The sequence below is a fragment of the Oncorhynchus nerka genome, linkage group LG13 (assembly GCF_034236695.1).
Source record: "Oncorhynchus nerka isolate Pitt River linkage group LG13, Oner_Uvic_2.0, whole genome shotgun sequence".
In the NCBI taxonomy this organism is placed as follows: Eukaryota; Metazoa; Chordata; class Actinopteri; order Salmoniformes; family Salmonidae; genus Oncorhynchus; species Oncorhynchus nerka.
The window spans coordinates 85,221,613-85,247,913 of record NC_088408.1 but is presented as its reverse complement, the minus strand read 5'-3'; the positions used below and the strand labels follow the sequence as shown (position 1 = coordinate 85,247,913).

At 37.5% G+C, this 26,301-nt stretch overlaps 1 protein-coding gene and 24 non-coding genes across 25 annotated transcripts; 1 reads left to right on the top strand and 24 right to left on the bottom strand.

Moving 5' to 3' along the window:
- Positions 1-1,549: 1,549 nt before the first annotated feature.
- On the top strand, positions 1,550-8,924 carry LOC115140306 (small ribosomal subunit protein mS27-like). Its single transcript, XM_029678619.1, has 11 exons — positions 1,550-1,650; positions 1,973-2,050; positions 2,485-2,555; positions 2,971-3,029; positions 3,413-3,527; positions 5,787-5,865; positions 6,304-6,419; positions 6,744-6,846; positions 7,108-7,250; positions 7,977-8,150; positions 8,361-8,924. The coding sequence occupies exons 1-11, from the start codon at positions 1,575-1,577 to the stop codon at positions 8,601-8,603; spliced, it is 1,257 nt and encodes a 418-aa protein (XP_029534479.1). The 5' UTR covers positions 1,550-1,574; the 3' UTR covers positions 8,604-8,924.
- A 5,743-nt stretch (positions 8,925-14,667) lies between these two features.
- On the bottom strand, positions 14,668-14,779 carry trnal-caa (transfer RNA leucine (anticodon CAA)). The gene is made up of 2 exons: positions 14,742-14,779; positions 14,668-14,713 (listed from the first exon to the last, which is right to left on the bottom strand). It is a non-coding gene; the product is annotated as a tRNA-Leu (tRNA).
- Positions 14,780-15,125: 346 nt separating this feature from the next.
- Positions 15,126-15,237, bottom strand: trnal-caa (transfer RNA leucine (anticodon CAA)). Its single transcript has 2 exons — positions 15,200-15,237; positions 15,126-15,171 (listed from the first exon to the last, which is right to left on the bottom strand). It is a non-coding gene; the product is annotated as a tRNA-Leu (tRNA).
- Positions 15,238-16,046: 809 nt separating this feature from the next.
- Positions 16,047-16,158, bottom strand: trnal-caa (transfer RNA leucine (anticodon CAA)). The gene is made up of 2 exons: positions 16,121-16,158; positions 16,047-16,092 (listed from the first exon to the last, which is right to left on the bottom strand). It is a non-coding gene; the product is annotated as a tRNA-Leu (tRNA).
- A 696-nt stretch (positions 16,159-16,854) lies between these two features.
- Positions 16,855-16,966, bottom strand: trnal-caa (transfer RNA leucine (anticodon CAA)). The gene is made up of 2 exons: positions 16,929-16,966; positions 16,855-16,900 (listed from the first exon to the last, which is right to left on the bottom strand). It is a non-coding gene; the product is annotated as a tRNA-Leu (tRNA).
- Positions 16,967-17,313: 347 nt separating this feature from the next.
- Positions 17,314-17,426, bottom strand: trnal-caa (transfer RNA leucine (anticodon CAA)). Its single transcript has 2 exons — positions 17,389-17,426; positions 17,314-17,359 (listed from the first exon to the last, which is right to left on the bottom strand). It is a non-coding gene; the product is annotated as a tRNA-Leu (tRNA).
- Positions 17,427-17,773: 347 nt separating this feature from the next.
- Positions 17,774-17,885, bottom strand: trnal-caa (transfer RNA leucine (anticodon CAA)). The gene is made up of 2 exons: positions 17,848-17,885; positions 17,774-17,819 (listed from the first exon to the last, which is right to left on the bottom strand). It is a non-coding gene; the product is annotated as a tRNA-Leu (tRNA).
- Positions 17,886-18,232: 347 nt separating this feature from the next.
- On the bottom strand, positions 18,233-18,344 carry trnal-caa (transfer RNA leucine (anticodon CAA)). Its single transcript has 2 exons — positions 18,307-18,344; positions 18,233-18,278 (listed from the first exon to the last, which is right to left on the bottom strand). It is a non-coding gene; the product is annotated as a tRNA-Leu (tRNA).
- A 348-nt stretch (positions 18,345-18,692) lies between these two features.
- Positions 18,693-18,804, bottom strand: trnal-caa (transfer RNA leucine (anticodon CAA)). The gene is made up of 2 exons: positions 18,767-18,804; positions 18,693-18,738 (listed from the first exon to the last, which is right to left on the bottom strand). It is a non-coding gene; the product is annotated as a tRNA-Leu (tRNA).
- Positions 18,805-19,152: 348 nt separating this feature from the next.
- Positions 19,153-19,264, bottom strand: trnal-caa (transfer RNA leucine (anticodon CAA)). The gene is made up of 2 exons: positions 19,227-19,264; positions 19,153-19,198 (listed from the first exon to the last, which is right to left on the bottom strand). It is a non-coding gene; the product is annotated as a tRNA-Leu (tRNA).
- Positions 19,265-19,645: 381 nt separating this feature from the next.
- Positions 19,646-19,757, bottom strand: trnal-caa (transfer RNA leucine (anticodon CAA)). The gene is made up of 2 exons: positions 19,720-19,757; positions 19,646-19,691 (listed from the first exon to the last, which is right to left on the bottom strand). It is a non-coding gene; the product is annotated as a tRNA-Leu (tRNA).
- A 347-nt stretch (positions 19,758-20,104) lies between these two features.
- trnal-caa (transfer RNA leucine (anticodon CAA)) lies at positions 20,105-20,216 on the bottom strand. The gene is made up of 2 exons: positions 20,179-20,216; positions 20,105-20,150 (listed from the first exon to the last, which is right to left on the bottom strand). It is a non-coding gene; the product is annotated as a tRNA-Leu (tRNA).
- Positions 20,217-20,564: 348 nt separating this feature from the next.
- On the bottom strand, positions 20,565-20,676 carry trnal-caa (transfer RNA leucine (anticodon CAA)). The gene is made up of 2 exons: positions 20,639-20,676; positions 20,565-20,610 (listed from the first exon to the last, which is right to left on the bottom strand). It is a non-coding gene; the product is annotated as a tRNA-Leu (tRNA).
- A 350-nt stretch (positions 20,677-21,026) lies between these two features.
- trnal-caa (transfer RNA leucine (anticodon CAA)) lies at positions 21,027-21,138 on the bottom strand. The gene is made up of 2 exons: positions 21,101-21,138; positions 21,027-21,072 (listed from the first exon to the last, which is right to left on the bottom strand). It is a non-coding gene; the product is annotated as a tRNA-Leu (tRNA).
- Positions 21,139-21,486: 348 nt separating this feature from the next.
- trnal-caa (transfer RNA leucine (anticodon CAA)) lies at positions 21,487-21,598 on the bottom strand. The gene is made up of 2 exons: positions 21,561-21,598; positions 21,487-21,532 (listed from the first exon to the last, which is right to left on the bottom strand). It is a non-coding gene; the product is annotated as a tRNA-Leu (tRNA).
- A 348-nt stretch (positions 21,599-21,946) lies between these two features.
- trnal-caa (transfer RNA leucine (anticodon CAA)) lies at positions 21,947-22,058 on the bottom strand. Its single transcript has 2 exons — positions 22,021-22,058; positions 21,947-21,992 (listed from the first exon to the last, which is right to left on the bottom strand). It is a non-coding gene; the product is annotated as a tRNA-Leu (tRNA).
- Positions 22,059-22,402: 344 nt separating this feature from the next.
- On the bottom strand, positions 22,403-22,514 carry trnal-caa (transfer RNA leucine (anticodon CAA)). The gene is made up of 2 exons: positions 22,477-22,514; positions 22,403-22,448 (listed from the first exon to the last, which is right to left on the bottom strand). It is a non-coding gene; the product is annotated as a tRNA-Leu (tRNA).
- Positions 22,515-22,861: 347 nt separating this feature from the next.
- trnal-caa (transfer RNA leucine (anticodon CAA)) lies at positions 22,862-22,973 on the bottom strand. Its single transcript has 2 exons — positions 22,936-22,973; positions 22,862-22,907 (listed from the first exon to the last, which is right to left on the bottom strand). It is a non-coding gene; the product is annotated as a tRNA-Leu (tRNA).
- Positions 22,974-23,319: 346 nt separating this feature from the next.
- Positions 23,320-23,431, bottom strand: trnal-caa (transfer RNA leucine (anticodon CAA)). Its single transcript has 2 exons — positions 23,394-23,431; positions 23,320-23,365 (listed from the first exon to the last, which is right to left on the bottom strand). It is a non-coding gene; the product is annotated as a tRNA-Leu (tRNA).
- Positions 23,432-23,776: 345 nt separating this feature from the next.
- Positions 23,777-23,888, bottom strand: trnal-caa (transfer RNA leucine (anticodon CAA)). Its single transcript has 2 exons — positions 23,851-23,888; positions 23,777-23,822 (listed from the first exon to the last, which is right to left on the bottom strand). It is a non-coding gene; the product is annotated as a tRNA-Leu (tRNA).
- A 355-nt stretch (positions 23,889-24,243) lies between these two features.
- trnal-caa (transfer RNA leucine (anticodon CAA)) lies at positions 24,244-24,355 on the bottom strand. Its single transcript has 2 exons — positions 24,318-24,355; positions 24,244-24,289 (listed from the first exon to the last, which is right to left on the bottom strand). It is a non-coding gene; the product is annotated as a tRNA-Leu (tRNA).
- Positions 24,356-24,703: 348 nt separating this feature from the next.
- On the bottom strand, positions 24,704-24,815 carry trnal-caa (transfer RNA leucine (anticodon CAA)). Its single transcript has 2 exons — positions 24,778-24,815; positions 24,704-24,749 (listed from the first exon to the last, which is right to left on the bottom strand). It is a non-coding gene; the product is annotated as a tRNA-Leu (tRNA).
- A 346-nt stretch (positions 24,816-25,161) lies between these two features.
- Positions 25,162-25,273, bottom strand: trnal-caa (transfer RNA leucine (anticodon CAA)). The gene is made up of 2 exons: positions 25,236-25,273; positions 25,162-25,207 (listed from the first exon to the last, which is right to left on the bottom strand). It is a non-coding gene; the product is annotated as a tRNA-Leu (tRNA).
- Positions 25,274-25,622: 349 nt separating this feature from the next.
- On the bottom strand, positions 25,623-25,734 carry trnal-caa (transfer RNA leucine (anticodon CAA)). The gene is made up of 2 exons: positions 25,697-25,734; positions 25,623-25,668 (listed from the first exon to the last, which is right to left on the bottom strand). It is a non-coding gene; the product is annotated as a tRNA-Leu (tRNA).
- A 348-nt stretch (positions 25,735-26,082) lies between these two features.
- On the bottom strand, positions 26,083-26,194 carry trnal-caa (transfer RNA leucine (anticodon CAA)). The gene is made up of 2 exons: positions 26,157-26,194; positions 26,083-26,128 (listed from the first exon to the last, which is right to left on the bottom strand). It is a non-coding gene; the product is annotated as a tRNA-Leu (tRNA).
- Positions 26,195-26,301: the final 107 nt, after the last annotated feature.

The following is a 26,301-nucleotide window of genomic DNA, read 5'->3' as shown; positions in this document are numbered from 1 at the left end:
ACTACCTCCTGATACCAATATCCCAATATCAAATCAATTCCATTTAATTCAATCATGTTTGACCCATTCCTGCCCAAGAGTAAAGTAAAAGACAGTACTTTACTTCAAACTAAAAGTCCTGCTGTGGCTGACCTAGAGGGACAACATGATCCTTTTACAGGACATCATGTGCGTGAGGTCATTCTTACATTCTCCCCAACAATGTCCAGATAATTGATGTACAGGAGCCTGTGTCTGGACATGAACTTGAGCAGGTTCACCTCCTTTTGTCATCAGTTTCCCCATAGGCATTGATCAGCTTCACTTAGGGTTGCCAACTTACTCACTACCAAATAAGGGACAAAAGGTGATGTGCCAGTGCAAGGTGACACGGCGGTGTGGGTATAGTGTTATGGGAATGAATATACAGATGAACATATTAGTCATTTAGCAGACACTTATCCAAAGTGACTTACAGTTAGTGCATTAATCTTTTAACCTCTAGTGACACCCCATCCCGTGAATGGGACCGTTGTCATCATCTGACACTAATTAGTAACATAAATATTACTAGAAAATATTCCTATTCATGAAAACACAGAGAAATATCTCATGCACACTGGAAACATGTATATATTTCCCTTGTTTGAGGCATCACTGGCAACTGAGAAACACACGGGCTCATCTTCCGTAGGAGGCAAATCATTTTCCGCAGTAGACGCCACGAAGAATGCGGCGATATTGCTAGCACCTTTAGCTAGCGTGGCATTGTGCATTTCTGTGGATGCATGCTGAGTTAGGTCACTCTCCTCTCCATGGCTAATTGAGAATTCCTAATGGAATAAAGTACAGAAAGCTGTCGTCGAGTCACCACTGACAGCCTTAACCCACGTCTTTTTTGCTTCCCATTGTTTGCTGTAGCTGCAGTCTTTTCTTTTTTGCAGGTTTATCCATATTTCCTTGATATGCCAAACCGACTGAACAACAGAAATTACTTTGCAGGAATTGGCGCGTTTACGCTATTACTGTGATTTGATGAATATACTGGACAAGGGCGATCCCGTACGACACAAACCAATTTAGCCCAATATAAGGGACATCCCGGCTAGTACGAGACAGTTGGCAACCCTAGCTTCACTGGACTTTCCAATAAGAGGAGGGGGATAAAACAGTTTACATAAACATAAAAGAGCATAGAAGAACAAAAGATAAGGGTTGACGACTATGTGTGAAGAAAAATAATATAGTAGGCAGAAGGCCACTGCCGTGAGAAAATATTCTGGCCCAAACAATGATAGGTACAACACTTGATATTACCAATGAATTAGCCACTGGGGCAATTGACATTGGATATTCACCACAAACAGGCGCTTGAGGCCGTACCAATAAAAGGGGTTCATTCAAATGTTATGTTTGATATCTTAAATTAAACGTATATAGTTACAGTATTTAGAAATATTAACGTAGTTTCTATTTCATTATTATATATTTAGTTTTTTATGGTGTTACGGTCCTCATTACAAATGTAGTTGAGCACGGCTCTTTCTCTCACTCAAAATTGTTGCCCCCCTCTGTCATGGTGGTATCGTCCCAAGATGGCAGCCTCCTTGTTGCAACGCTGTTTAGGAGCTGTCAAAGTTATCCATAAATGTGGGACTTACAGTTTTATAGGTACATATTTGTATATGTAAAATATAAGTATTTAAATCAGTAACATTTGCTATCATTGATTGATTCATTTTTTTCCGAACCATTTTTATCTTTCCAAGCGAGTAGCTAGCAGGCTAGCCATATGGCTAGCTACCTAAAATCAATCCATTCTGACATAACTTATAACTGTCTAAATAAGATGCATCTTCTCCCGTTTGTTCAATGATTGACCTTAGTATTTGCTTGTACTGAAATCGCAATTAATTGCATTGTGCATGTTACCTTCAGTTCCAGCATTGTCTACCCAATGTAACTTGTAATCATTATTGTTTATATCCTACAGACAGAAGATGTCTACTTTCAGCAGCATACACAGACACCAAATTATGGGAGGAGAGAGAAAAAGATCATCAAAATCTGGGTAAACTATCCACCCAATACACTCTTTACCAATGATGTATTGTTCATTACTAATCATCCCCTTTGTCACTACCCATCACAACTAATAAAAAGTGGATCTCAAACACAGCTGTCACACATTAGCTGTCAAGTAAGTGGACATGACATCAGTTGCGTTTTAGTTTTTTGAAACCCATGTGAATATAGAATAGACATTCTGTGCATAAGTACCCGAAGACATAACAACTGTGAGTCGATGACAATGTCTATGAGTGTCTGCACCAAATGAACACAGGAGGGCAGTGTTAGCTAGCTACGTATTGACAGTTACAATACTGTGTCATTCATACTGTAAAATGCTTCAAGGGTTGAAATCATATTTTTAAATGGCAGAGAGTTTGAGCTTGGACTAGTTGTTGTGAAAGTAAAGCTTAATGTGAGTATGCCATTCTACAGCATTGATGGCCGCCTTGATGGACAGGATTTATGACCGAAACTTCCCTGTCAGCTCTCTGACAATATCACGGGTAAGAGCGTGTTAGAGTCCAGAGAGATTACACCCTTCTAACCCAGATGTCAGCCTGTTTCTCCTTTAGAAAACTGCTTCATTGTCATATCTGGTACATTTAGGCTAAAACAGAATCCGATGTGTTGGCTAAAACTAGTGTTGCAAAATTTCAGAAACTTTCAATAAATTCTGTCGTTTTCCCGAAATCCCGGTTGGAGGATTCCTGGAATAAGGGGGGAATAAGAAAGAAATCTGAAATCCTCCAACTAGAATTTCTGGAAAACCAATTTATTGAAAGTTCCTGGAATTGTGCAACCCTTGCCAAAAACAGAATCCAATGGGCACCCTAGCTAATATGATTTATGTTCTGCTCAACCTGTAGTCAAATTAGTGAAATATTCATCCATAATTTCTCTGTGTATTTTCTTTTTCAGTTTGTTGACAACATATCATCAAGAGAAGAGGTTGATCAAGCAGAGTACTATCTTTATAAGTAAGCCTCATTTGCATGCCCTGTAAAATTATTTCTTTGTTAGGGTGTTCACTTCCTGGTCTAAGTTGCTTGCTAATCCTCTATGTGCAGACCTCTGTTTTGTCCTAGTCTTTTTTGGTGTGTTTATGTTCAGTCACATGCATGTTTCTTTGTTCTGTGCTGTGTTAGAGCTTTCCTGTTTTCCCCTTCTGTGGAATCTGTTTCTTATGTGATTAAAAGATTTACATGAATATTGTGTTGCAAGCCTATAGATTAAGAAGCGATTACACTTGACTTGACCCATCTATCATAAAGGTATCATAATAATTACATAACAAAAGTCATAAACAATTCATGTCTTGTTTGTTGTTGTTTTTTAATGTTTGAACATTTCTCTCCTGTAGATTTCGCCACAGCCCAAACTGTTGGTACCTCAGAGACTGGACCGTCCACAGCTGGGTGAGACAGTGTCTCAGATACGGGGCCAGAGACAAGGCCTTACACACCCTCAAGAACAAGGTAGTTCTACATTATGCCGAGCAGAGCCATAGAAAAAAGGTTCCACAAACTGTCCTCCATTTTGGCGCACAACCTTCCATGGCCATACCATTCTTTTTTATTACTTTTTTTATTTAGCCTTTATTTAAACAGGGAGTCACATTGAGATAAAACAATCTATTTTACAAGAGAGCCCGGTATACATCACAATAAAAACAGAATAATGAAACATACACTTCAATATGTGTATTTTTTATTTTATTTCACCATTTATTTAACCAGTTAGGCCAGTTGAGAACAAGATCTCATTTACAACTGCAACCTGGCCAAGATAAAGCAAAGCAGTGCGACAAAAACAGCAACACAGAGTTGCACATAAACAAACGTACAGTCAATAACCCAATAGAAAAATCTATGTACAGTGTGTGCAAATGTGGAAGAGTAGGGAGGTAAGGCAATAAATAGGCCATAGAGGCGAAATAATGACAATTTAGCATTAACACTGGAGTGATAGATGTGCAGATGATGTGCAAGTAGAACAATGTAGAAAACAATTCAGCACCCAATAAGAACATAAATATATTTAATGAAAGCAATCACATTCAACTACATAATCAATAATGTAAACTGCCTGAGTGGCACCACACATGTAACTGCAGTGAACTCTGCAGATTGTTTCACAAATTATGTGCAACACAAAACAAATATTTTCCCAAATCTGTGGAGACTGAAGGGATCTCTAATGTTGTCCATTCCTGAGAACAGGTTTGGTAACTTATGAGTCTTATTAACTTAATTAAGGAAGTTACATATGTTTGGTGGTGGCAGGTAGCCTAGTGGTCAGAGCGTTGGGCCAGCAACCGAAAGGTTGCTAGATTGAATCCCTGAGCTGACAAGGTAAAACTCTGTCGATCTGCCCCTGAACAAGGCAGTTAACCCACTGTTCCTAGGCCGTTATTGTCAATAAGATTTTGTTCTTAACTGACTTGCCTAGTTAAATAAAGGTTAAATAAAAACAATATGGAGGCAATTTCTGTAAGATTTATTTGTAAATAAATAAAAGAGAATGTAGCTCTTTTTACAGACATTTTTATACAGACTAAAATGATAAAAGTCCTACAATTGTGCTGTGATAAAACATATTGTGGAATGTTAGACTGTATCCAAGGGTTTCAAAACAGAGGTTGCCGCATGTAAACAATATCACCAACATCCAATACAGGGAGAAGAGTTGTTTGAACAATCTTTCTCCTATTATCAATATGAGGCATGATTTATTTCGATATAAAAAAACATATTGGATCTAAGCTTCTTAGTCAGATTTTCATATGCGTTACCAAGGACAACTTGTCATCAATCCAGACACCCAGGTACTTTGGGTTAGAGCCAATTTGGGCTCCATTTGTTGCGCAAATATGCAGGTCCTCAGGGTCAACATTTTGTGACCTAGAGAACAGCATGAGCTTGGTTTTACTTGTATTTAACACTAATTTAAGATCTGTAGGGAATTTCTGAATTGAATCAAAGTTATGCTGAAGTTCACGAATGGCCTGCTGCACCAAGGTGGCACAGGACCACAAAACTGTGTCATCTACATAGAGATGAATGTTACAAGTATTAACAGTGTTTCCTATGTCATTAATATACAAGGTGAACAATAATGGACCCAAAATAGAACCCTGAGTTACACCTTTTTGAATCTCAAGAAATTCAGATTTAACCCCATCTTCTTCAGCAAAACTGAAATGGGGCGATAGTTGTGGAGATAATTATTCCCCCACCCTTATGGAGTAGTAGCACATATGCGGATTTCCATGCTTTTGGAATACTTCCTGATAACAATGTTAAATAAAACATGTGGGCTACTGAGCCAGCAATAAAGGGAGCTGCACGCCTACACAGACCAGGCTCCAAATGATCAGCCCCTGTGGATTTTTTTTGTCTAGTGTTAGCGAAGCATCCAGGACTTCATTATCAGTGAATTTCCAAAAAGAAAACTGAACAGCATTTTCATTATCATTCAATAGATTTTCACCATCAACATCTAAACTACACTTTTAAAGAGCTGGCTTTGAAATGCATTCAAATATATAGCCTGCAGAGAAAAAATGGTGATTAAACGCATTAATGAACATAAAATCCGTGGCATTCTAACTACAGTTTTATTGTCCAATAAAACTGTAGTCCAACCTCCATTTCTGAGGTTGACTATAATATTGCCGGGGGTATTTTTTATTTTATTTTATTTTTTAAATTACCTTTCTCTGTTTCTGTATTTAGGTGCAATATGGAATGTTCCCAGATGATATCACGTTTAACCTGCTGATAGATTCCTTCATTAAAGATGAAGACTTCAAAGGTGAAGAGTCTATGACGTCTGAAATTATTATTTGTCAAACTGTAAAGTTATCCCAGGACCCCTTTGGAAAAACTCAGTTAAACTCAACGAAACCAATAATGTACACTAGCGTTCAAAAGTTTGGAATCACTTAGAAATGTCCTTGTTTTTGAAAGAAAAGCTATTTTCTTGTCCATTAAAACATCAAATTGATCAGAAATACAGTGTAGACATTGTTAATGTTCTAAATTACTATTTTAGCTGGGAATGTTAACTAATCCAAGTTTATCATTTTAAAAGACTAATTGATCATTAGAAAACCCTTGTGCAATGATGAAAACTGTGGTGCTGATTAAAGATGCAATAAGTGACCCCAAACTTTTGAACGGTAGTGTATATTCTATATTCACACGCATAATATGTACCTTAAAACCTAAAAAGTTTGGTCTTCTTCTGTAGGTGCCTGTTCTGTCGTGGAAGAGGTGATGCTTCAGGAGTCTTTTGTTCTACCATCAACACAGATCCTGTCCATGTATGCACTGAGCAGTTACCTAGCAACCAAACCAGAGCTCAGTGTAAGTAAAGTAGCATTCACTGCTTGGTACTGTATGTGCACCAACATGTTTGGAGAAGTTATCGTGCCAAAGTACATTTGGAATATTTGGATTGTGTAGAACTGAACGATTGTTGGAAACTTAAGGAGGACATAATCCTATTTATGTAGATAAGTTAAGTCTGATCCCAGCACAACATCATTCCCATAAAAAAATATGCATATGCCGGAGTTTGAATTCAGCAGCCACAGTTTTTTCTGTATAAATGAGTTATTATGCTTTTTGTAAACGTTGTGCTTGTGCTGTCTGAAGTGTGTGGTGTGTGTGTTTGTTGGTTCACTACAGGTGTCAGAGCAGAGGGCTCTGGGAGCAGCACTGCTGATATGTGGTCTGAAGCAGGACAATTCTACAGGCCTCAGCGCTCAACTGTTGGGTTGTGCTCTGCTAGGTATGTGTTCCTCCAGTCATACCACAGACCTGGGCCTAAATCAAGTCCTTCCTCATGTTCCTAACCCTTTGGTGATGGCAGGAGGAGGTTTTCTCTCAATTTCTCAAGAATCCCTTCTCTTCATCTTCTTGTCAAACATCATTGAAGTCAACCTCTCTCTCTCTCTCCATGCCACATGGTCTTTGCCCTGGTTGTCATGTTGTGCTGATCAAGTCTCTGATAGTTCCCTCTCCCTGCTCCTCTCTCTTTGTCTGTCTCTAGGTAAGGTGGAGATGGCGGCTGGGATCCATGCTGTGTTCAGGGGCATGCCTCTGATGTGGACCCCAGGGTATCTGGGCCGGGCCCTGGCCATTATGGAGAGAGTAGCTGCCACTCCTGGAGATAGAAAACTATCAAAGGATGCCGTACGTTGCCTACTTACCAATACATGTCTCAGTGCTGTACTTTCTGTAATTCTTCAGTTACTGTCTCACACTAACAACATTGTTAGTAACACATTACACATGTATAATAGTAACTCTTTGTAAAACGTGCAACACGAGTAAGAAGCATGCAGTTTATACTGTAACAGAGCTTATTGTTAGCAATTTCAGTTAACTCATCAAATAACACAATTACCATATGACACAAACCTGGTGGCAGTAGAAAGCTGTTATTGTCCAGGTAAGATGTATGACGCAGTCTGAGTCTTTCTCTGCAGGGCTTAGTCATATCTGTGTTATTTATACCCTGACACACGTCAGTGCACCCTGGTGCAGCACTCTTCTAGCCCTGTCGAGTTAAATAGTTCAACTCTGAACAAAGTAATATGATTTATGGGAGTCTGGAGCCCAGGGGAAATCTGTAAGAATCTGTCCTTTGGGCACCAAACCAGGTTTGCTAGAAAGCAGGACAGTGTCAGACCTGATGACTCTGTGTAGGTCAGGACGGACAGGACCTATTAATTTTGTGTCATTGTCTGTTTGCGTTTGTTTGTTTTCATGTCTGTCTTTTGTCCTGATGGACTTCTGAGAGGATGCTCCAGTGTGGCTTCGCTACCCAAGTTATTGTGTCTGTCTGAGTGCAGGTCCGGCGGTCCCAGTTGTTTTTCCTTACGTGTGTGTGTGTGTGTGTGTGTGTTTTTCTTTTAGGTTGATTACCTGGGGGGCCTACTACATGACCTCTCCTCTGCCTTGGACTCCAAGTCCTCTTCTGTTGAGGACGAGTTAGGAGGAGAGGAGGAGGGGAAGAAGGAAGAGGAGGATGAAGATGAAGACGACCAGGCAGAGAGAGAAAAACTACCGCTCTATGCCAGCAGGTTCAAGGTAGAGACTGGGCAAAGATCTATCAGTCAAACAGGGAAAGAGTGTGTATGGACAGTACATTTATGTTGTGTTATGATTACAGATTTCTCATTTTGAGAAGGTGAATAAATTGCTATTAAGCACTCTTAGTCTATAACAACAGTTACACTTAATCACTCATTTTCCCTAGACCCCATTTCTAACCACCTCCTCTCCTCTGACCGTGTGTAGGAGCTGAGTGGGCAGCTCCAGTCTGGGGGTAAGGTGGACCCTAGTCCCCTGCAGGTGCTGGTCTCCAGCCTATTCCAGCAGGGCCTGGCCTCAGCAGAGGGCCCTGACATGGAGCAGTACCAGAGGAAGGTACGGGAGTGGGAGGCAGAGAGGCAGCAGCTCATCAGAAGAGAGAAGGAGATGAGGGAAAGCGCTGAGGAAGAGAGAGAGGCCCGTCAGGCAGCCAAGGCAGCCGCACAATAGCGCTGAACACACAGCTGGATGGTGTTCATGGTGCATTCCTTGCAGTGTATACCACCACAAAGCATCAATACATATTACTGGTACTTTTTCATAACCTGTGGGGTCTCTACATCGTCTGCAGTGAAACATACATGAAAAGTGAGGGTGGTTTTTGAAATATATAATATAATCTGTTGTCTCCTGAAATCAGTTTATTTCATGTAACTTTTTGTTGGTGTCTTTTGTACAAATGCCATTCACAGTTTAGCAATGTACCGTGAACAAGATGTCAACTCCCCATGATAGAAGTTTGTCTATTAAATTATCATGATCAACAAATAATGATGATTCTTGACTTGCTTTATACTCAAATATAAACAAATCAGAGAGCTTAGTTTGTAGTTACATGCATTGTTACACATAAGACTCGTAACCTCTATTTCATCCTTTCATTTGTTTTCTTGAGATTTCTGAGTTTTCTTCGAAAATATGTTGTATTTCCTGTTGTGGACAGCAACTTTATGTTTTTGGTCTAGCTCCAGTCTCGTGATTGTTAAGCCTGATGGCCACTATGACCTCATGTAAAGCAGAAAAGGAGGAAAGCGGGGGAAATCATGGCTTCACATCCTCCCACTCCCTTTCCTCTCTTCTCTCAGAATGAGGTGTTTGTGAGAGCACTTGTAGACCTTTGTGTGTGTGTGTGTGTGTGGGGGGGGGGGGGGGGGGTTATACAATCCTAGGGGAGCTGATGACTGATCTAGGGAGAACAAAGTTTGTTCTTTACACAGGCATGAATACAGTTGAATTTCTTAGCCTTATCCTGTCGGCCATTGCCACAAAGAAAAACACACCGTCACAGATCCAGATCGTAAGTGAATTGCTTGGCCCTTGTTTAGAAGTTGACAGGTCTTTATGTGTCGTCTGGAAATCGACAGTATCAACAGTGGCATAACAAACAGTAAAGTAAGAAGACTAAAGTATCTTAGTAAACTTTAATAGACGTCAACTAACTGCAACAGGCTACTCAAATACCACAGGCGTAAATATTTCAGGCTAGGCTATCCCTGTTATTTTTTGTTTGAGGGAGATAAGTAATCAATGAGGAAAAAGATGTGGTTCACAATGTGTTCATTCCACATTATGCTATTGCCCATTCATGGCATGGGCTTGGGAAACTGCCTGCTATGCAGACTAAGATGAATATAAGGCACAAATACTTTGTCACAAACGAGCCATTGTTGTCTTGAGGCTGTTGTTTTGAGGCTCCACATTGACTCCCTGAGAGTTGGAATGTCTCTAGTTAGAATGATCTTTATTTGCTAAAAATAGTTATATTCTACGAGAGTAGAATTTGCCATTTGTAAATGGCCATGTCTCGGATCTGTTCAATTTAAGTTAAATAGAAAAGTAGAACGCACACTTGCTTTTATTGAGAGCTAAGCGGATCTGAAAGTGTGTACTAAATATTCTACTAGTTTATCAATGTATCTTACAAAAGAATACAAATTTGCACTTTCTCATATATGCGAAATAGATGACCCATGAATGTAAACCTTGTCCCAAGCATCCCTCATCTCTATCAGAGTATATCATGATCTTTAGATTTCACCCTTCCTACGTGCAATATGTGCTCTCGCATTTAGCCCTTTCCCAAAAACAGTGTTACATGTAATCATGTTGAAATGGCCAGATGACCCTGTCTTCATGTGATAGGGTTAGGCATAATCAATACAGTGAGAATAGAGAGCTCACTGATCTCCTGGCAATGTACAATTTCTGCTTTGATCAGCATTACTTTAGAGGGAAAATATGGCCAGGTCATCATGGTTAGTTGATAGTTCATTATACTTTAGTGAGGATGACTAATATTCTATCAAAGCTTATCTTATCTCACAATGATTCCATTTTTCTTAACCTAAGGCCAACAAAAGACTCCTTTTGGGAACATCCGTCATTTCTGTTTAGAAGTCTTTTCTATCTCTTTGGTCATTTTTAAAAGCATTTTGGCTCAATCAAGTATAGGCCTACTATGGAACATTTAAAAAATGGTTACTTGTCAAACACAATTTTCAAAATAAATGTGACATTTGGGTCTCAGGCTGTCCTTCCACCAGGTGTGCAAGCAGCGAGTGAAATGAAGCCAATCAGCGTGTCTGATAGTCAGGAAGTCTCTTATTCAGGTCACTGGTTATTGGAAGCTCTGACTGCGATGGTTGAAGTGCACTAAAAGCCTCAGGTTTGGGGTTGTGTCTAATTTGGAACGGTAATGTAGTCCCAAATAACTGGCCATACGTGGCTCAAACCCTGTCATGGTCTGTTTGAGATCACTAACAGCAAATTAAGTAGAGAGGATTGCCTAGGAAGGAGTAACCATCAATAATGTTCCATGTTTGAAGTGTGGTGCTGATATACAGTACCAGTCAAAAGTTTGGACACACCTACTCATTCAAGTATTTTTATTTATTTTTACTATTTTAGTGAAGACATCAAAATGATGAAATAACACGTGAAATCATGTAGTAATCATGAAGAGCTCCCGAGTGGTGTGGTGGTCTAAGGCACTGCATCGCTGTGCTAGAAGCACATTACAGACCTTGGTTCAAGTCCAGGCTGTATCATGATTGGCCCTGGGTAGGCCGTAAATGTGAATTTGTTCTTAACGGACTTGCCTGAAAATTTAAAGTGTTAAACAAACTAATTTTAGATTCTTCAAAGTAGATACTCTTGGCATTCTTGGCATTCTCTTAACCAACTTCATGAGATAGTCACCTGGAATGCATTTCAATAAACAGGTGTGCCTTGTTAAAAGTTCATTTGTGGAATTGTTTTCCTTCTTAATGCATTTGAAACAATCAGTTGTGTTGTGACAAGGTAGGGGTGGTATACAGAAGACAGCCCTATTTGGTAAATGACCAAGTCCATATTATGTCATGAACAGCTCAAATAAGCAAAGAGAAATGACAGTCCATCATCACTTTTAAGACATGAAGGTCAGTCAATCTAAAACATTTCTTCAAGTACAGTCGCAAAAACCATCAAGCGATATGATGAATCTGGCTCTCATGAGGACCACCACAGGAAAGGAAGACCCAGATTTACCTCTGCTGCAGAGGATAAGTTATACCTCTGCTGCATCACATCAGGCTGTGATTGGGAGTCCCAAAGGGCGGTGCACAATTGGCCCAGCATTGTCCGGGTTTTGCCGGGGTAGGCCGTCATTGTAAATAAGAATTTGTTCTTAACTTACTTGTGATACTCCATCCCATCTGGTTTGCACTTAGTGGGACTATAATTTGTTTTTTGACATTACAATGACCCAACACACCTCCAGGTTGTGTAAAGGCTATTTGACCAAGAAGAAGAGTGATGGAGTGCAGCATCAGATGACCTCGCCTCCTCAATCACCCGACCTCAACCCAATTGAGATGGTTTGGGATGAGTTGGACCACAGAGTGAAGGAAAAGCAGCCAGTAAGTGCTCAGCATAGGAGGGAACTCCTTCAAGAGTTGAAAAGCATTCCAGGTGAATCTGGTTGAGAGAAGGCTAAGAGTGTTCAAAGCTGTCATCAAGGCAAAGTATGGCTGCTTTGAAGAATCTAAAATTTGTTTAACACTTTTTTGGTTACTACATGTTCCATATGTGTTATTTCATAGTGTTGATGTCTTCACTACTATTCTAGAATGTAGAAAATTGTAAAAAAAATAAAGAAAAACCCTTGAATGAGTAGGTGTGTCCAAACTTTTGACTGGTAATGTATTTCCAGTGGTGTTTTAGAACAATGCAGATAGAAATGTAATAAATAAGGCGTCAAAATGCTCTATAGCACACAACATAAGATCATCAATGTTCTATTAAATACATTTCTACTGTATCTGAACTAATATACATTATAAAACATACTGTACATTAAACTGCTTGTCTAAAGGAATGTTGTATGTCGTCCTGTTGAAATATCTTTTCTGATATGACACATTCAGTGATGGCTATTTAGAAACTGTGAGAAAACCTCTTGACTTCCGAAGAGTGTTCCATCACCCCTGTAGAAAACTCAGTGTTCCCTCAAACGACTGTAGTGCTGGTCCTCAAAAATGCTTCACCAACAAATGCTCATGTTATTCTATTCCTCCCCTGTGCTGCTTTTTTTCTGAAATTACAAATTGAAGTTCCCAGAACTCTTTTCTCTCTTGATTTCTAGATGTGACGTACATATTTGTATTTATGAAGGATCCCCATTAGCTGACTTGGCAGCAGCTACTCTTCTTGGGGTCCAGATGTAATGGGAAGGGGACATTTTCTGCATCTTGTGACATGACAGCATCTCCCCTGTGTGTGCTGTGTCTGTAAATACTTTAAAACATATTATAGGATAAGATGCTGCAAGGGTATGTTTTTGTTGGCTAAGCAACTCGCAGCGCTGGTGTCTCTCGAGAGAAGTGTTTATTAATCTAAAGTAATTCATCAAGAAAAATGCTGCATACTTAACCATTTAAAGCCTGCTAAAAGATTCATGAGAGCAAATAAGATCAAACTGATTTGTTTTGAGGGTTTGCAGACGTGTTGTTTTGTTTCTACAGAATATTTCACAAACATGGCAAATGTGAAAACATAAAATCTGCATTTACAAATGAGATTACTCTCATTGCTCTCTAATTTCTCTCTGTATTCCCCTTCTTCCAACAACAGTAGCCTACATAAACAGTATCTCCTGACTGGTAGTAGGATCTGACAGAAGTTCCTTCAGCCTCCAGACATGGCCTGAAATTAAACACATGCCTTTGAAGTCATTCAATTCAAACCAATGAATAACCTACTACTTCTAAACCTGTATAGCTACAGCTTTAATAACTGGATATACAAACAATGGTGTGAAGGTTGTGAAGAGAGAGCTTTGATGAAGATACTGTCTGAGTGACCGTACCGTAAGTATGAGTTATGAGGGAGCCCTCAGACTCTGGGGACACAGCAATTCTACTGCCCTCCTGACGTGGTCATGATATACAGTACCAGTCAAAAGTTTTTACACAACTACTGATTACAGGATTTTTTCTTTATTTTTACTATTTTCTACATTTTATAATAATAGTAAAGACATCAAAACTAAGAAATAACACATATGGCATCATGTAGTAACCAAAAAAGTAGACCACACTATTTTCCAAGAGAGTTTTCATCTGTATTTTCCATAGCTGTCTATATACCACCACAAACCGATGCTGGCACTAAGACCGCACTCAATTAGCTGTATACGGCCATAAGCAAACAGGAAAAAGCTCATCCAGATGCGGTACTCCTAGTGGCCGGGGACTTTAATGCAGGGAAAATCTAATCCGTTTTATCTCATTTATACCATCATGTTAAATGTGCAACCAGAGGGGAAAAAAACTCTAGACCACCTTTACTCCACACACAGAGACATGGAAAAGGTTCTCCCTCTCCCTCCATTTGGCAAATCTGACCATAATTCTATCCTCCTGATTCCTGCTTACAAGCAAAAACTAAAGCAGGAAGCACCAGTGACTCTGTCAATAAGAAAGTGGTCAGATGAAGCAGATGCTAAGCTACAGGACTGTACGGGTAGCACAAACTGGGAATATGTTCTGGGATTCTTCCAATGGCATTGAGGAGTACACCACATCAGTCAATGACGTCGTCCCCACAGAAACTGTACGTACATACCCCAACCAGAAGCGATGAATTACAGGCAACATCCGCACTGAGCTAAAGAGTAGAGCTGCTGCTTTCAAGGAGGGGACTCTAACCCGGATCTTATAAGAAATCCCTCTATGCCCTCCGACGAACCATCAAACAGGCAAATCATCAATACAGGACTGAGATCGAATCATACTACACCGGATCCGACACTCGTCGGATGTGGCAGGGCTTGCAAACTATTACAGACTAAAAAGGGAAGCACAGCTAAATTACTTCTATGCGCGCTTCGAGGAGAGCAACACTGAAACATGCATGAGAGCGTCAGCTGTTCCCGGACGACTGTGTGATAATCACTGTTCATGTGTTTTCCTTTCACCATTTGGAGAATTTTTCGGTTTTGACAAAGAGCTACTCTTTTTTAAGGCAAAAGGTCTGTCAGAAGAGGGATTTGAACCCTCGCCTCCAATTGGAGACCAGAATACCCCTGTAACTAGGAAGGACTCTCCCGTTGAGTCTGGCGCCTTAGACCACTCGGCCTTCCTGACAATTATAAAGCTTTAAAATTAAAAACATTTCATGATTCTGTAACATAACGTCTGATATGTCTGATGGAAACATGCAGATCTTAAGATACAAAGAAAAATAAACAAAAAACGTTAAAAGCTAATGAAAGATGTAGTAAAAAACATTTTTAATGGACTTTGAGTAACTTTTTGAATTCTAAACTAGGCATATGATGACATGTGTCGAACGATTATTCGCATTTCATGTGTTGTCTGTTCTCAAACTATGACATATATCAAACGATTAATCACTGTTCATGTGTTTTCCTTTCACCATTTGGAGAATTTTTCGGTATTTACAAAGAGCTATTTTTTAAGGCAAAAGCTGTGTCAGAAGAGGGATTTGAACCCTCGCCTCCAATCGGAGACCAGAATACCCCTGTAACTAGGAAGGATTCTCACCTTGAGTCTGGCGCCTTAGACCACTCGGCCATCCTGACAATTACAAATCCTTAAAATTCATATTTTTTCATGATTCTGTAACATAACGTCTGATATGTCTGATGGAAACATGCAGACCTTAAGATACAAAGAAAAATAAACAAAAAACGTTAAAAGCTAATGAAAGATAATAGTAAAAAACATGTTTTTATGGAATTTGAGTAACTTTTTGAATTCTAAACTAGGCATATGATGACATGTGTCGAACGATTATTCGCATTTCATGTGTTGTCTGTTCTCAAACTATGACATCTATCAAACGATTAATCACTGTTCATGTGTTTTCCTTTCACCATTTGGAGAATTTTTCGTTATTGAAAAAGAGCTAAATTTTTAAGGCAAAAGCTGTGTCAGAAGAGGGATTTGAACCCTCGCCTCCAATCGGAGAACAGAATACCCCTGTAACTAGGAAGGATTCTCACCTTCAGTCTGGCGCCTTAGACCACTGGGACATCCTGACAATTACAAATCCTTAAAATTCATATTTTTTCATGATTCTGTAACATAACGTCTGATATGTCTGAAGGAAACATGCAGATCTTAAGATACAAAGAAAAATAAACAAAAAAACGTTAAAAGCTAATGAAAGATATAGTAAAAAAGATTTTTAATGGAATTTGAGTAACTTTTTGAATTCTAAACTAGGCATATGATGACATGTGTCGAACGATTATTCGCATTTCATCCGTTGTCTGTTCTCAAACTATGACATCTATCAAACGATTAATCACTGTTCATGTGTTTTCCTTTCACCATTTGGAGAATTTTTCGGTATTTACAAAGAACTACATTTTTAAGGCAAAAGGTGTGTTAGAAGAGGGATTTGAACCCTCGCCTTAAATCGGAGACCAGAATACCCCTGTAACTAGGAAGGATTCTCACCTTGAGTCTGGCGCCTTAGACCACTCGGCCATCCTGACAATTATAAATCCTTAAAATTCATATTTTTTCATGATTTTGTAACATAACGTCTGATATGTCTGATGGAAACATGCAGATCTTAAGATACAAAGAAAAATAAACAAAAAACGTTAAAAGCTAATGAAAGATACAGTAAAAAAGATTTTTTCATGGAATTTGAGTAACTTTTTGAATTCTAAACTAGGCATATGATGACATGTGTCGAACGATTATTCGCATTTCATGTGTTGTCTGTTCTCAAACTATGACATATATCAAACGATTAATCACTGTTCATGTGTTTTCCTTTCACCATTTGGAGAATTTTTCGGTATTTACAAAGAGCTACATTTTTAAGGCAAAAGCTGTGTCAGAAGAGGGATTTGAAACTAATCGGAATACCCCTGTAACTAGGAAGGATTCTCACCTTGAGTCTGGATGACCACTTCCTGACAATTCTAAACCTTAAAATTCATTAACATCGCATTGTCATGTGTTGTCTGTTCTTAAGATACAAAGAAAAATAAACAAACTATGACATATATCAAACGATTAATCACTGTTCATAAACTGTTTTCCTTTCAATGATTTTGGAGAATTTTGTCTGTTCTCAAACTTGACATATATCAAACGATTAATCACTGTTCATGTGTTTTCCTTTCACCATTTTGGAGAATTTTTCGGTATTTACAAAGAGCTACATTAGGCAAAAGCTGTGTCAGAAGAGGGATTTGAACCCTCGCCTCCAATCGGAGACCAGAATACCCCTGTAACTAGGAAGGATTCTCACCTTGAGTCTGGCGCCTTAGACCACTCGGCCATCCTGACAATTACAAATCCTTAAAATTCATATTTTTTCATGATTCTGTAACATAACGTCTGATATGTCTGATGGAAACATGCAGATCTTAAGATACAAAGAAAAATAAACAAAAAACGTAAAAAGCTAATGAAAGATATAGTAAAAACATTTTTTTATGGAATTTGAGTAACTTTTTGAATTCTAAACTAGGCATATGATGACATGTGTCGAACGATTATTCGCATTTCATGTGTTGTCTGTTCTCAAACTATGACATATATCAAACGATTAATCACTGTTCATGTGTTTTCCTTTCACCATTTGGAGAATTTTTCGGTATTTACAAAGAGCTACATTTTTAAGGCAAAAGCTGTGTCAGAAGAGGGATTTGAACCCTCGCCTCCAATCGGAGACCAGAATACCCCTGTAACTAGGAAGGATTGCTCACCTTGAGTCTGGCGCCTTAGACCACTCGGCCATCCTGACAATTATAAATCCTTAAAATTCATATTTTTTCATGATTTTGTAACATAACGTTTGATATGTCTGATGGAAACATGCAGATCTTAAGATACAAAGAAAAATAAACAAAAAACGTTAAAAGCTAATGAAAGATACAGTAAAAAAGATTTTTTATGGAATTTGAGTAACTTTTTGAATTCTAAACTAGGCATATGATGACATGTGTCGAACGATTATTCGCATTTCATGTGTTGTCTGTTCTCAAACTATGACATATATCAAACGATTAATCACTGTTCATGTGTTTTCCTTTCACCATTTGGAGAATTTTTCGGTATTTACAAAGAGCTACATTTTTAAGGCAAAAGCTGTGTCAGAAGAGGGATTTGAACCCTCGCCTCCAATCGGAGACCAGAATACCCCTGTAACTAGGAAGGATTCTCACCTTGAGTCTGGCGCCTTAGACCACTCGGCCATCCTGACAATTATAAATCCTTAAAATTCATATTTTTTCATGATTTTGTAACATAACGTTTGATATGTCTGATGGAAACATGCAGATCTTAAGATACAAAGAAAAATAAACAAAAAACGTTAAAAGCTAATGAAAGATACAGTAAAAAATATTTTTTATGGAATTTGAGTAACTTTTTGAATTCTAAACTAGGCATATGATGACATGTGTCGAACGATTATTCGCATTTCATGTGTTGTCTGTTCTCAAACTATGACATATATCAAACGATTAATCACTGTTCATGTGTTTTCCTTTCACCATTTGGAGAATTTTTCGGTATTTACAAAGAGCTACATTTTTAAGGCAAAAGCTGTGTCAGAAGAGGGATTTGAACCCTCGCCTCCAATCGGAGACCAGAATACCCCTGTAACTAGGAAGGATTCTCACCTTGAGTCTGGCGCCTTAGACCACTCGGCCATCCTGACAATTATAAATCCTTAAAATTCATATTTTTTCATGATTCTGTAACATAACGTCTGATATGTCTGATGGAAACATGCAGATCTTAAGATACAAAGAAAAATAAACAAAAAACGTTAAAAGCTAATGAAAGATATAGTAAAAAACATTTTTTTATGGAATTTGAGTAACTTTTTGAATTCTAAACTAGGCATATGATGACATGTGTCGAACGATTATTCGCATTTCATGTGTTGTCTGTTCTCAAACTATGACATATATCAAACGATTAATCACTGTTCATGTGTTTTCCTTTCACCATTTGGAGAATTTTTCGGTATTTACAAAGAGCTACATTTTTAAGGCAAAAGCTGTGTCAGAAGAGGGATTTGAACCCTCGCCTCCAATCGGAGACCAGAATACCCCTGTAACTAGGAAGGATTCTCACCTTGAGTCTGGCGCCTTAGACCACTCGGCCATCCTGACAATTACAAATCCTTAAAATTCACATGTTTTCATGATTCTGTAACATAACGTCTGATATGTCTGATGGAAACATGCAGATCTTAAGATACAAAGAAAAATAAACAAAAAACGTTAAAAGCTAATGAAAGATATAGTAAAAAAAATGTTTTAATGGAATTTGAGTAACTTTTTGAATTCTAAACTAGGCATATGATGACATGTGTCGAACGATTATTCGCATTTCATGTGTTGTCTGTTCTCAAACTATGACATATATCAAACGATTAATCACTGTTCATGTGTTTTCCTTTCACCATTTGGAGAATTTTTCGGTATTTACAAAGAGCTACATTTTTAAGGCAAAAGCTGTGTCAGAAGAGGGATTTGAACCCTCGCCTCCAATCGGAGACCAGAATACCCCTGTAACTAGGAAGGATTCTCACCTTGAGTCTGGCGCCTTAGACCACTCGGCCATCCTGACAATTACAAATCCTTAAAATTCACATATTTTTTCATGATTCTGTAACATAACGTCTGATATGTCTGATGGAAACATGCAGATCTTAAGATACAAAGAAAAATAAACAAAAAACGTTAAAAGCTAATGAAAGATATAGTAAAAAAGATTTTTTTATGGAATTTGAGTAACTTTTTGAATTCTAAACTAGGCATATGATGACATGTGTCGAACGATTATTCGATTTCATGTGTTGTCTGTTCTCAAACTATGACATTTCATGTGTTGTCTGTTCTCAAACTATGACATATATCAAACGATTAATCACTGTTCATGTGTTTTCCTTTCACCATTTGGAGAATTTTTCGGTATTTACAAAGAGCTACATTTTTAAGGCAAAAGCTGTGTCAGAAGAGGGATTTGAACCCTCGCCTCCAATCGGAGACCAGAATACCCCTGTAACTAGGAAGGATTCTCACCTTGAGTCTGGCGCCTTAGACCACTCGGCCATCCTGACAATTATAAATCCTTAAAATTCATATTTTTTCATGATTTTGTAACATAACGTCTGATATGTCTGATGGAAACATGCAGATCTTAAGATACAAAGAAAAATAAACAAAAAACGTTAAAAGCTAATGAAAGATATAGTAAAAAAAATTTTTTATGGAATTTGAGTAACTTTTTGAATTCTAAACTAGGCATATGATGACATGTGTCGAACGATTATTCGCATTTCATGTGTTGTCTGTTCTCAAACTATGACATATATCAAACGATTAATCACTGTTCATGTGTTTTCCTTTCACCATTTGGAGAATTTTTCGGTATTTACAAAGAGCTACATTTTTAAGGCAAAAGCTGTGTCAGAAGAGGGATTTGAACCCTCGCCTCCAATCGGAGACCAGAATACCCCTGTAACTAGGAAGGATTCTCACCTTGAGTCTGGCGCCTTAGACCACTCGGCCATCCTGACAATTATAAATCCTTAAAATTCATATTTTTTCATGATTTTGTAACATAACGTTTGATATGTCTGATGGAAACATGCAGATCTTAAGATACAAAGAAAAATAAACAAAAAACGTTAAAAGCTAATGAAAGATACAGTAAAAAAAAATTTTTTATGGAATTTTAGTAACTTTTTGAATTCTAAACTAGGCATATGATGACATGTGTCGAACGATTATTCGCATTTCATGTGTTGTCTGTTCTCAAACTATGACATATATCAAACGATTAATCACTGTTCATGTGTTTTCCTTTCACCATTTGGAGAATTTTTCGGTATTTACAAAGAGCTACATTTTTAAGGCAAAAGCTGTGTCAGAAGAGGGATTTGAACCCTCGCCTCCAATCGGAGACCAGAATACCCCTGTAACTAGGAAGGATTCTCACCTTGAGTCTGGCGCCTTAGACCACTCGGCCATCCTGACAATTACAAATCCTTAAAATTCACATGTTTTTTCATGATTCTGTAACATAACGTCTGATATGTCTGATGGAAACATGCAGATCTTAAGATACAAAGAAAAATAAACAAAAAACGTTAAAAGCTAATGAAAGATACAGTAAAAAATATTTTTTTATGGAATTTGAGTAACTTTTTGAATTCTAAACTAGGCATATGATGACATGTGTCGAACGATTATTCGCATTTCATGTGTTGTCTGTTCTCAAACTATGACATATATCAAACGATTAATCACTGTTCATGTGTTTTCCTTTCACCATTTGGAGAATTTTTCGGTATTTACAAAGAGCTACATTTTTAAGGCAAAAGCTGTGTCAGAAGAGGGATTTGAACCCTCGCCTCCAATCGGAGACCAGAATACCCCTGTAACTAGGAAGGATTCTCACCTTGAGTCTGGCGCCTTAGACCACTCGGCCATCCTGACAATTATAAATCCTTAAAATTCATATTTTTTCATGATTCTGTAACATAACGTCTGATATGTCTGATGGAAACATGCAGATCTTAAGATACAAAGAAAAATAAACAAAACACGTTAAAAGCTAATGAAAGATATAGTAAAAAAGATTGTTTTATGGAATTTGAGTAACTTTTTGAATTCTAAACTAGGCATATGATGACATGTGTCGAACGATTATTCGCATTTCATGTGTTGTCTGTTCTCAAACTATGACATATATCAAACGATTAATCACTGTTCATGTGTTTTCCTTTCACCATTTGGAGAATTTTTCGGTATTTACAAAGAGCTACATTTTTAAGGCAAAAGCTGTGTCAGAAGAGGGATTTGAACCCTCGCCTCCAATCGGAGACCAGAATACCCCTGTAACTAGGAAGGATTCTCACCTTGAGTCTGGCGCCTTAGACCACTCGGCCATCCTGACAATTATAAATCCTTAAAATTCATATTTTTTCATGATTCTGTAACATAACGTCTGATATGTCTGATGGAAACATGCAGATCTTAAGATACAAAGAAAAATAAACAAAACACGTTAAAAGCTAATGAAAGATATAGTAAAAAAGATTGTTTTATGGAATTTGAGTAACTTTTTGAATTCTAAACTAGGCATATGATGACATGTGTCGAACGATTATTCGCATTTCATGTGTTGTCTGTTCTCAAACTATGACATATATCAAACGATTAATCACTGTTCATGTGTTTTCCTTTCACCATTTGGAGAATTTTTCGGTATTTACAAAGAGCTACATTTTTAAGGCAAAAGCTGTGTCAGAAGAGGGATTTGAACCCTCGCCTCCAATCGGAGACCAGAATACCCCTGTAACTAGGAAGGATTCTCACCTTGAGTCTGGCGCCTTAGACCACTCGGCCATCCTGACAATTATAAATCCTTAAAATTCATATTTTTCATGATTCTGTAACATAACGTCTGATATGTCTGATGGAAACATGCAGATCTTAAGATACAAAGAAAAATAAACAAAAAACGTTAAAAGCTAATGAAAGATATAGTAAAAAACATTTTTTTATGGAATTTGAGTAACTTTTTGAATTCTAAACTAGGCATATGATGACATGTGTCGAACGATTATTCGCATTTCATGTGTTGTCTGTTCTCAAACTATGACATATATCAAACGATTAATCACTGTTCATGTGTTTTCCTTTCACCATTTGGAGAATTTTTCGGTATTTACAAAGAGCTACATTTTTAAGGCAAAAGTGTCAGAAGAGGGATTTGAACCCTCGCCTCCAATCGGAGACCAGAATACCCCTGTAACTAGGAAGGATTCTCACCTTGAGTCTGGCGCCTTAGACCACTCGGCCATCCTGACAATTATAAATCCTTAAAATTCATATTTTTTCATGATTTTGTAACATAACGTCTGATATGTCTGATGGAAACATGCAGATCTTAAGATACAAAGAAAAATAAACAAAAAACGTTAAAAGCTAATGAAAGATATAGTAAAAATATTTTTTTATGGAATTTGAGTAACTTTTTGAATTCTAAACTAGGCATATGATGACATGTGTCGAACGATTATTCGCATTTCATGTGTTGTCTGTTCTCAAACTATGACATATATCAAACGATTAATCACTGTTCATGTGTTTTCCTTTCACCATTTGGAGAATTTTTCGGTATTTACAAAGAGCTACATTTTTAAGGCAAAAGCTGTGTCAGAAGAGGGATTTGAACCCTCGCCTCCAATCGGAGACCAGAATACCCCTGTAACTAGGAAGGATTCTCACCTTGAGTCTGGCGCCTTAGACCACTCGGCCATCCTGACAATTATAAATCCTTAAAATTCATATTTTTTCATGATTTTGTAACATAACGTTTGATATGTCTGATGGAAACATGCAGATCTTAAGATACAAAGAAAAATAAACAAAAAACGTTAAAAGCTAATGAAAGATACAGTAAAAAATTTTTTTATGGAATTTGAGTAACTTTTTGAATTCTAAACTAGGCATATGATGACATGTGTCGAACGATTATTCGCATTTCATGTGTTGTCTGTTCTCAAACTATGACATATATCAAACGATTAATCACTGTTCATGTGTTTTCCTTTCACCATTTGGAGAATTTTTCGGTATTTACAAAGAGCTACATTTTTAAGGCAAAAGCTGTGTCAGAAGAGGGATTTGAACCCTCGCCTCCAATCGGAGACCAGAATACCCCTGTAACTAGGAAGGATTCTCACCTTGAGTCTGGCGCCTTAGACCACTCGGCCATCCTGACAATTACAAAACCTTAAAATTCACATGTTTTCATGATTCTGTAACATAACGTCTGATATGTCTGATGGAAACATGCAGATCTTAAGATACAAAGAAAAATAAACAAAACACGTTAAAAGCTAATGAAAGATATAGTAAAAAATGTTTTATGGAATTTGAGTAACTTTTTGAATTCTAAACTAGGCATATGATGACATGTGTCGAACGATTATTCGCATTTCATGTGTTGTCTGTTCTCAAACTATGACATATATCAAACGATTAATCACTGTTCATGTGTTTTCCTTTCACCATTTGGAGAATTTTTCGGTATTTACAAAGAGCTACATTTTTAAGGCAAAAGCTGTGTCAGAAGAGGGATTTGAACCCTCGCCTCCAATCGGAGACCAGAATACCCCTGTAACTAGGAAGGATTCTCACCTTGAGTCTGGCGCCTTAGACCACTCGGCCATCCTGACAATTATAAAATTATAAATCCTTAAAATTCATATTTTTTCATGATTTTGTAACATAACGTTTGATATGTCTGATGGAAACATGCAGATCTTAAGATACAAAGAAAAATAAACAAAAAACGTTAAAAGCTAATGAAAGATACAGTAAAAAAGATTTTTTATGGAATTTGAGTAACTTTTTGAATTCTAAACTAGGCATATGATGACATGTGTCGAACGATTATTCGCATTTCATGTGTTGTCTGTTCTCAAACTATGACATATATCAAACGATTAATCACTGTTCATGTGTTTTCCTTTAACCATTTGGAGAATTTTTCGGTATTTACAAAGAGCTACATTTTTAAGGCAAAAGCTGTGTCAGAAGAGGGATTTGAACCCTCGCCTCCAATCGGAGACCAGAATACCCCTGTAACTAGGAAGGATTCTCACCTTGAGTCTGGCGCCTTAGACCACTCGGCCATCCTGACAATTATAAATCCTTAAAATTCATATTTTTTCATGATTTTGTAACATAACGTCTGATATGTCTGATGGAAACATGCAGATCTTAAGATACAAAGAAAAATAAACAAAAAACGTTAAAAGCTAATGAAAGATATAGTAAAAAATATTTTTTTATGGAATTTGAGTAACTTTTTGAATTCTAAACTAGGCATATGATGACATGTGTCGAACGATTATTCGCATTTCATGTGTTGTCTGTTCTCAAACTATGACATATATCAAACGATTAATCACTGTTCATGTGTTTTCCTTTCACCATTTGGAGAATTTTTCGGTATTTACAAAGAGCTACATTTTTAAGGCAAAAGCTGTGTCAGAAGAGGGATTTGAACCCTCGCCTCCAATCGGAGACCAGAATACCCCTGTAACTAGGAAGGATTCTCACCTTGAGTCTGGCGCCTTAGACCACTCGGCCATCCTGACAATTACAAATCCTTAAAATTCACATGTTTTCATGATTCTGTAACATAACGTCTGATATGTCTGATGGAAACATGCAGATCTTAAGATACAAAGAAAAATAAACAAAAAATGTTAAAAGCAAATGAAAGATATAGTAAAAAATTTTTTTATGGAATTTGAGTAACTTTTTGAATTCTAAACTAGGCATATGATGACATGTGTCGAACGATTATTCGCATTTCATGTGTTGTCTGTTCTCAAACTATGACATATATCAAACGATTAATCACTGTTCATGTGTTTTCCTTTCACCATTTGGAGAATTTTTCGGTATTTACAAAGAGCTACATTTTTAAGGCAAAAGCTGTGTCAGAAGAGGGATTTGAACCCTCGCCTCCAATCGGAGACCAGAATACCCCTGTAACTAGGAAGGATTCTCACCTTGAGTCTGGCGCCTTAGACCACTCGGCCATCCTGACAATTACAAATCCTTAAAATTCATATTTTTTCATGATTCTGTAACATAACGTCTGATATGTCTGATGGAAACATGCAGATCTTAAGATACAAAGAAAAATAAACAAAAAACGTTAAAAGCTAATGAAAGATATAGTAAAAAAAAATTTTTTTATGGAATTTGAGTAACTTTTTGAATTCTAAACTAGGCATATGATGACATGTGTCGAACGATTATTCGCATTTCATGTGTTGTCTGTTCTCAAACTATGACATATATCAAACGATTAATCACTGTTCATGTGTTTTCCTTTCACCATTTGGAGAATTTTTCGGTATTTACAAAGAGCTACATTTTTAAGGCAAAAGCTGTGTCAGAAGAGGGATTTGAACCCTCGCCTCCAATCGGAGACCAGAATACCCCTGTAACTAGGAAGGATTCTCACCTTGAGTCTGGCGCCTTAGACCACTCGGCCATCCTGACAATTATAAATCCTTAAAATTCATATTTTTTCATGATTTTGTAACATAACGTCTGATATGTCTGATGGAAACATGCAGATCTTAAGATACAAAGAAAAATAAACAAAAAACGTTAAAAGCTAATGAAAGATACAGTAAAAAATATTTTTTTATGGAATTTGAGTAACTTTTTGAATTCTAAACTAGGCATATGATGACATGTGTCGAACGATTATTCGCATTTCATGTGTTGTCTGTTCTCAAACTATGACATATATCAAACGATTAATCACTGTTCATGTGTTTTCCTTTCACCATTTGGAGAATTTTTCGGTATTTACAAAGAGCTACATTTTTAAGGCAAAAGCTGTGTCAGAAGAGGGATTTGAACCCTCGCCTCCAATCGGAGACCAGAATACCCCTGTAACTAGGAAGGATTCTCACCTTGAGTCTGGCGCCTTAGACCACTCGGCCATCCTGACAATTACAAATCCTTAAAATTCATATTTTTTCATGATTCTGTAACATAACGTCTGATATGTCTGATGGAAACATGCAGATCTTAAGATACAAAGAAAAATAAACAAAA

Excerpts from the sequence above, each read along its gene's own strand:
- LOC115140306 (XM_029678619.1), top strand. The coding sequence starts at position 1,575 with ATGGCAGCCTCCTTGTTGCAACGCTGTTTAGGAGCTGTCAAAGTTATC. Across the intron at positions 2,556-2,970 it reads GCTCTCTGACAATATCACGG|TTTGTTGACAACATATCATC; the intron begins GTAAGAGCGTGT and ends TTTCTTTTTCAG. Across the intron at positions 3,030-3,412 it reads GCAGAGTACTATCTTTATAA|ATTTCGCCACAGCCCAAACT; the intron begins GTAAGCCTCATT and ends TCTCTCCTGTAG.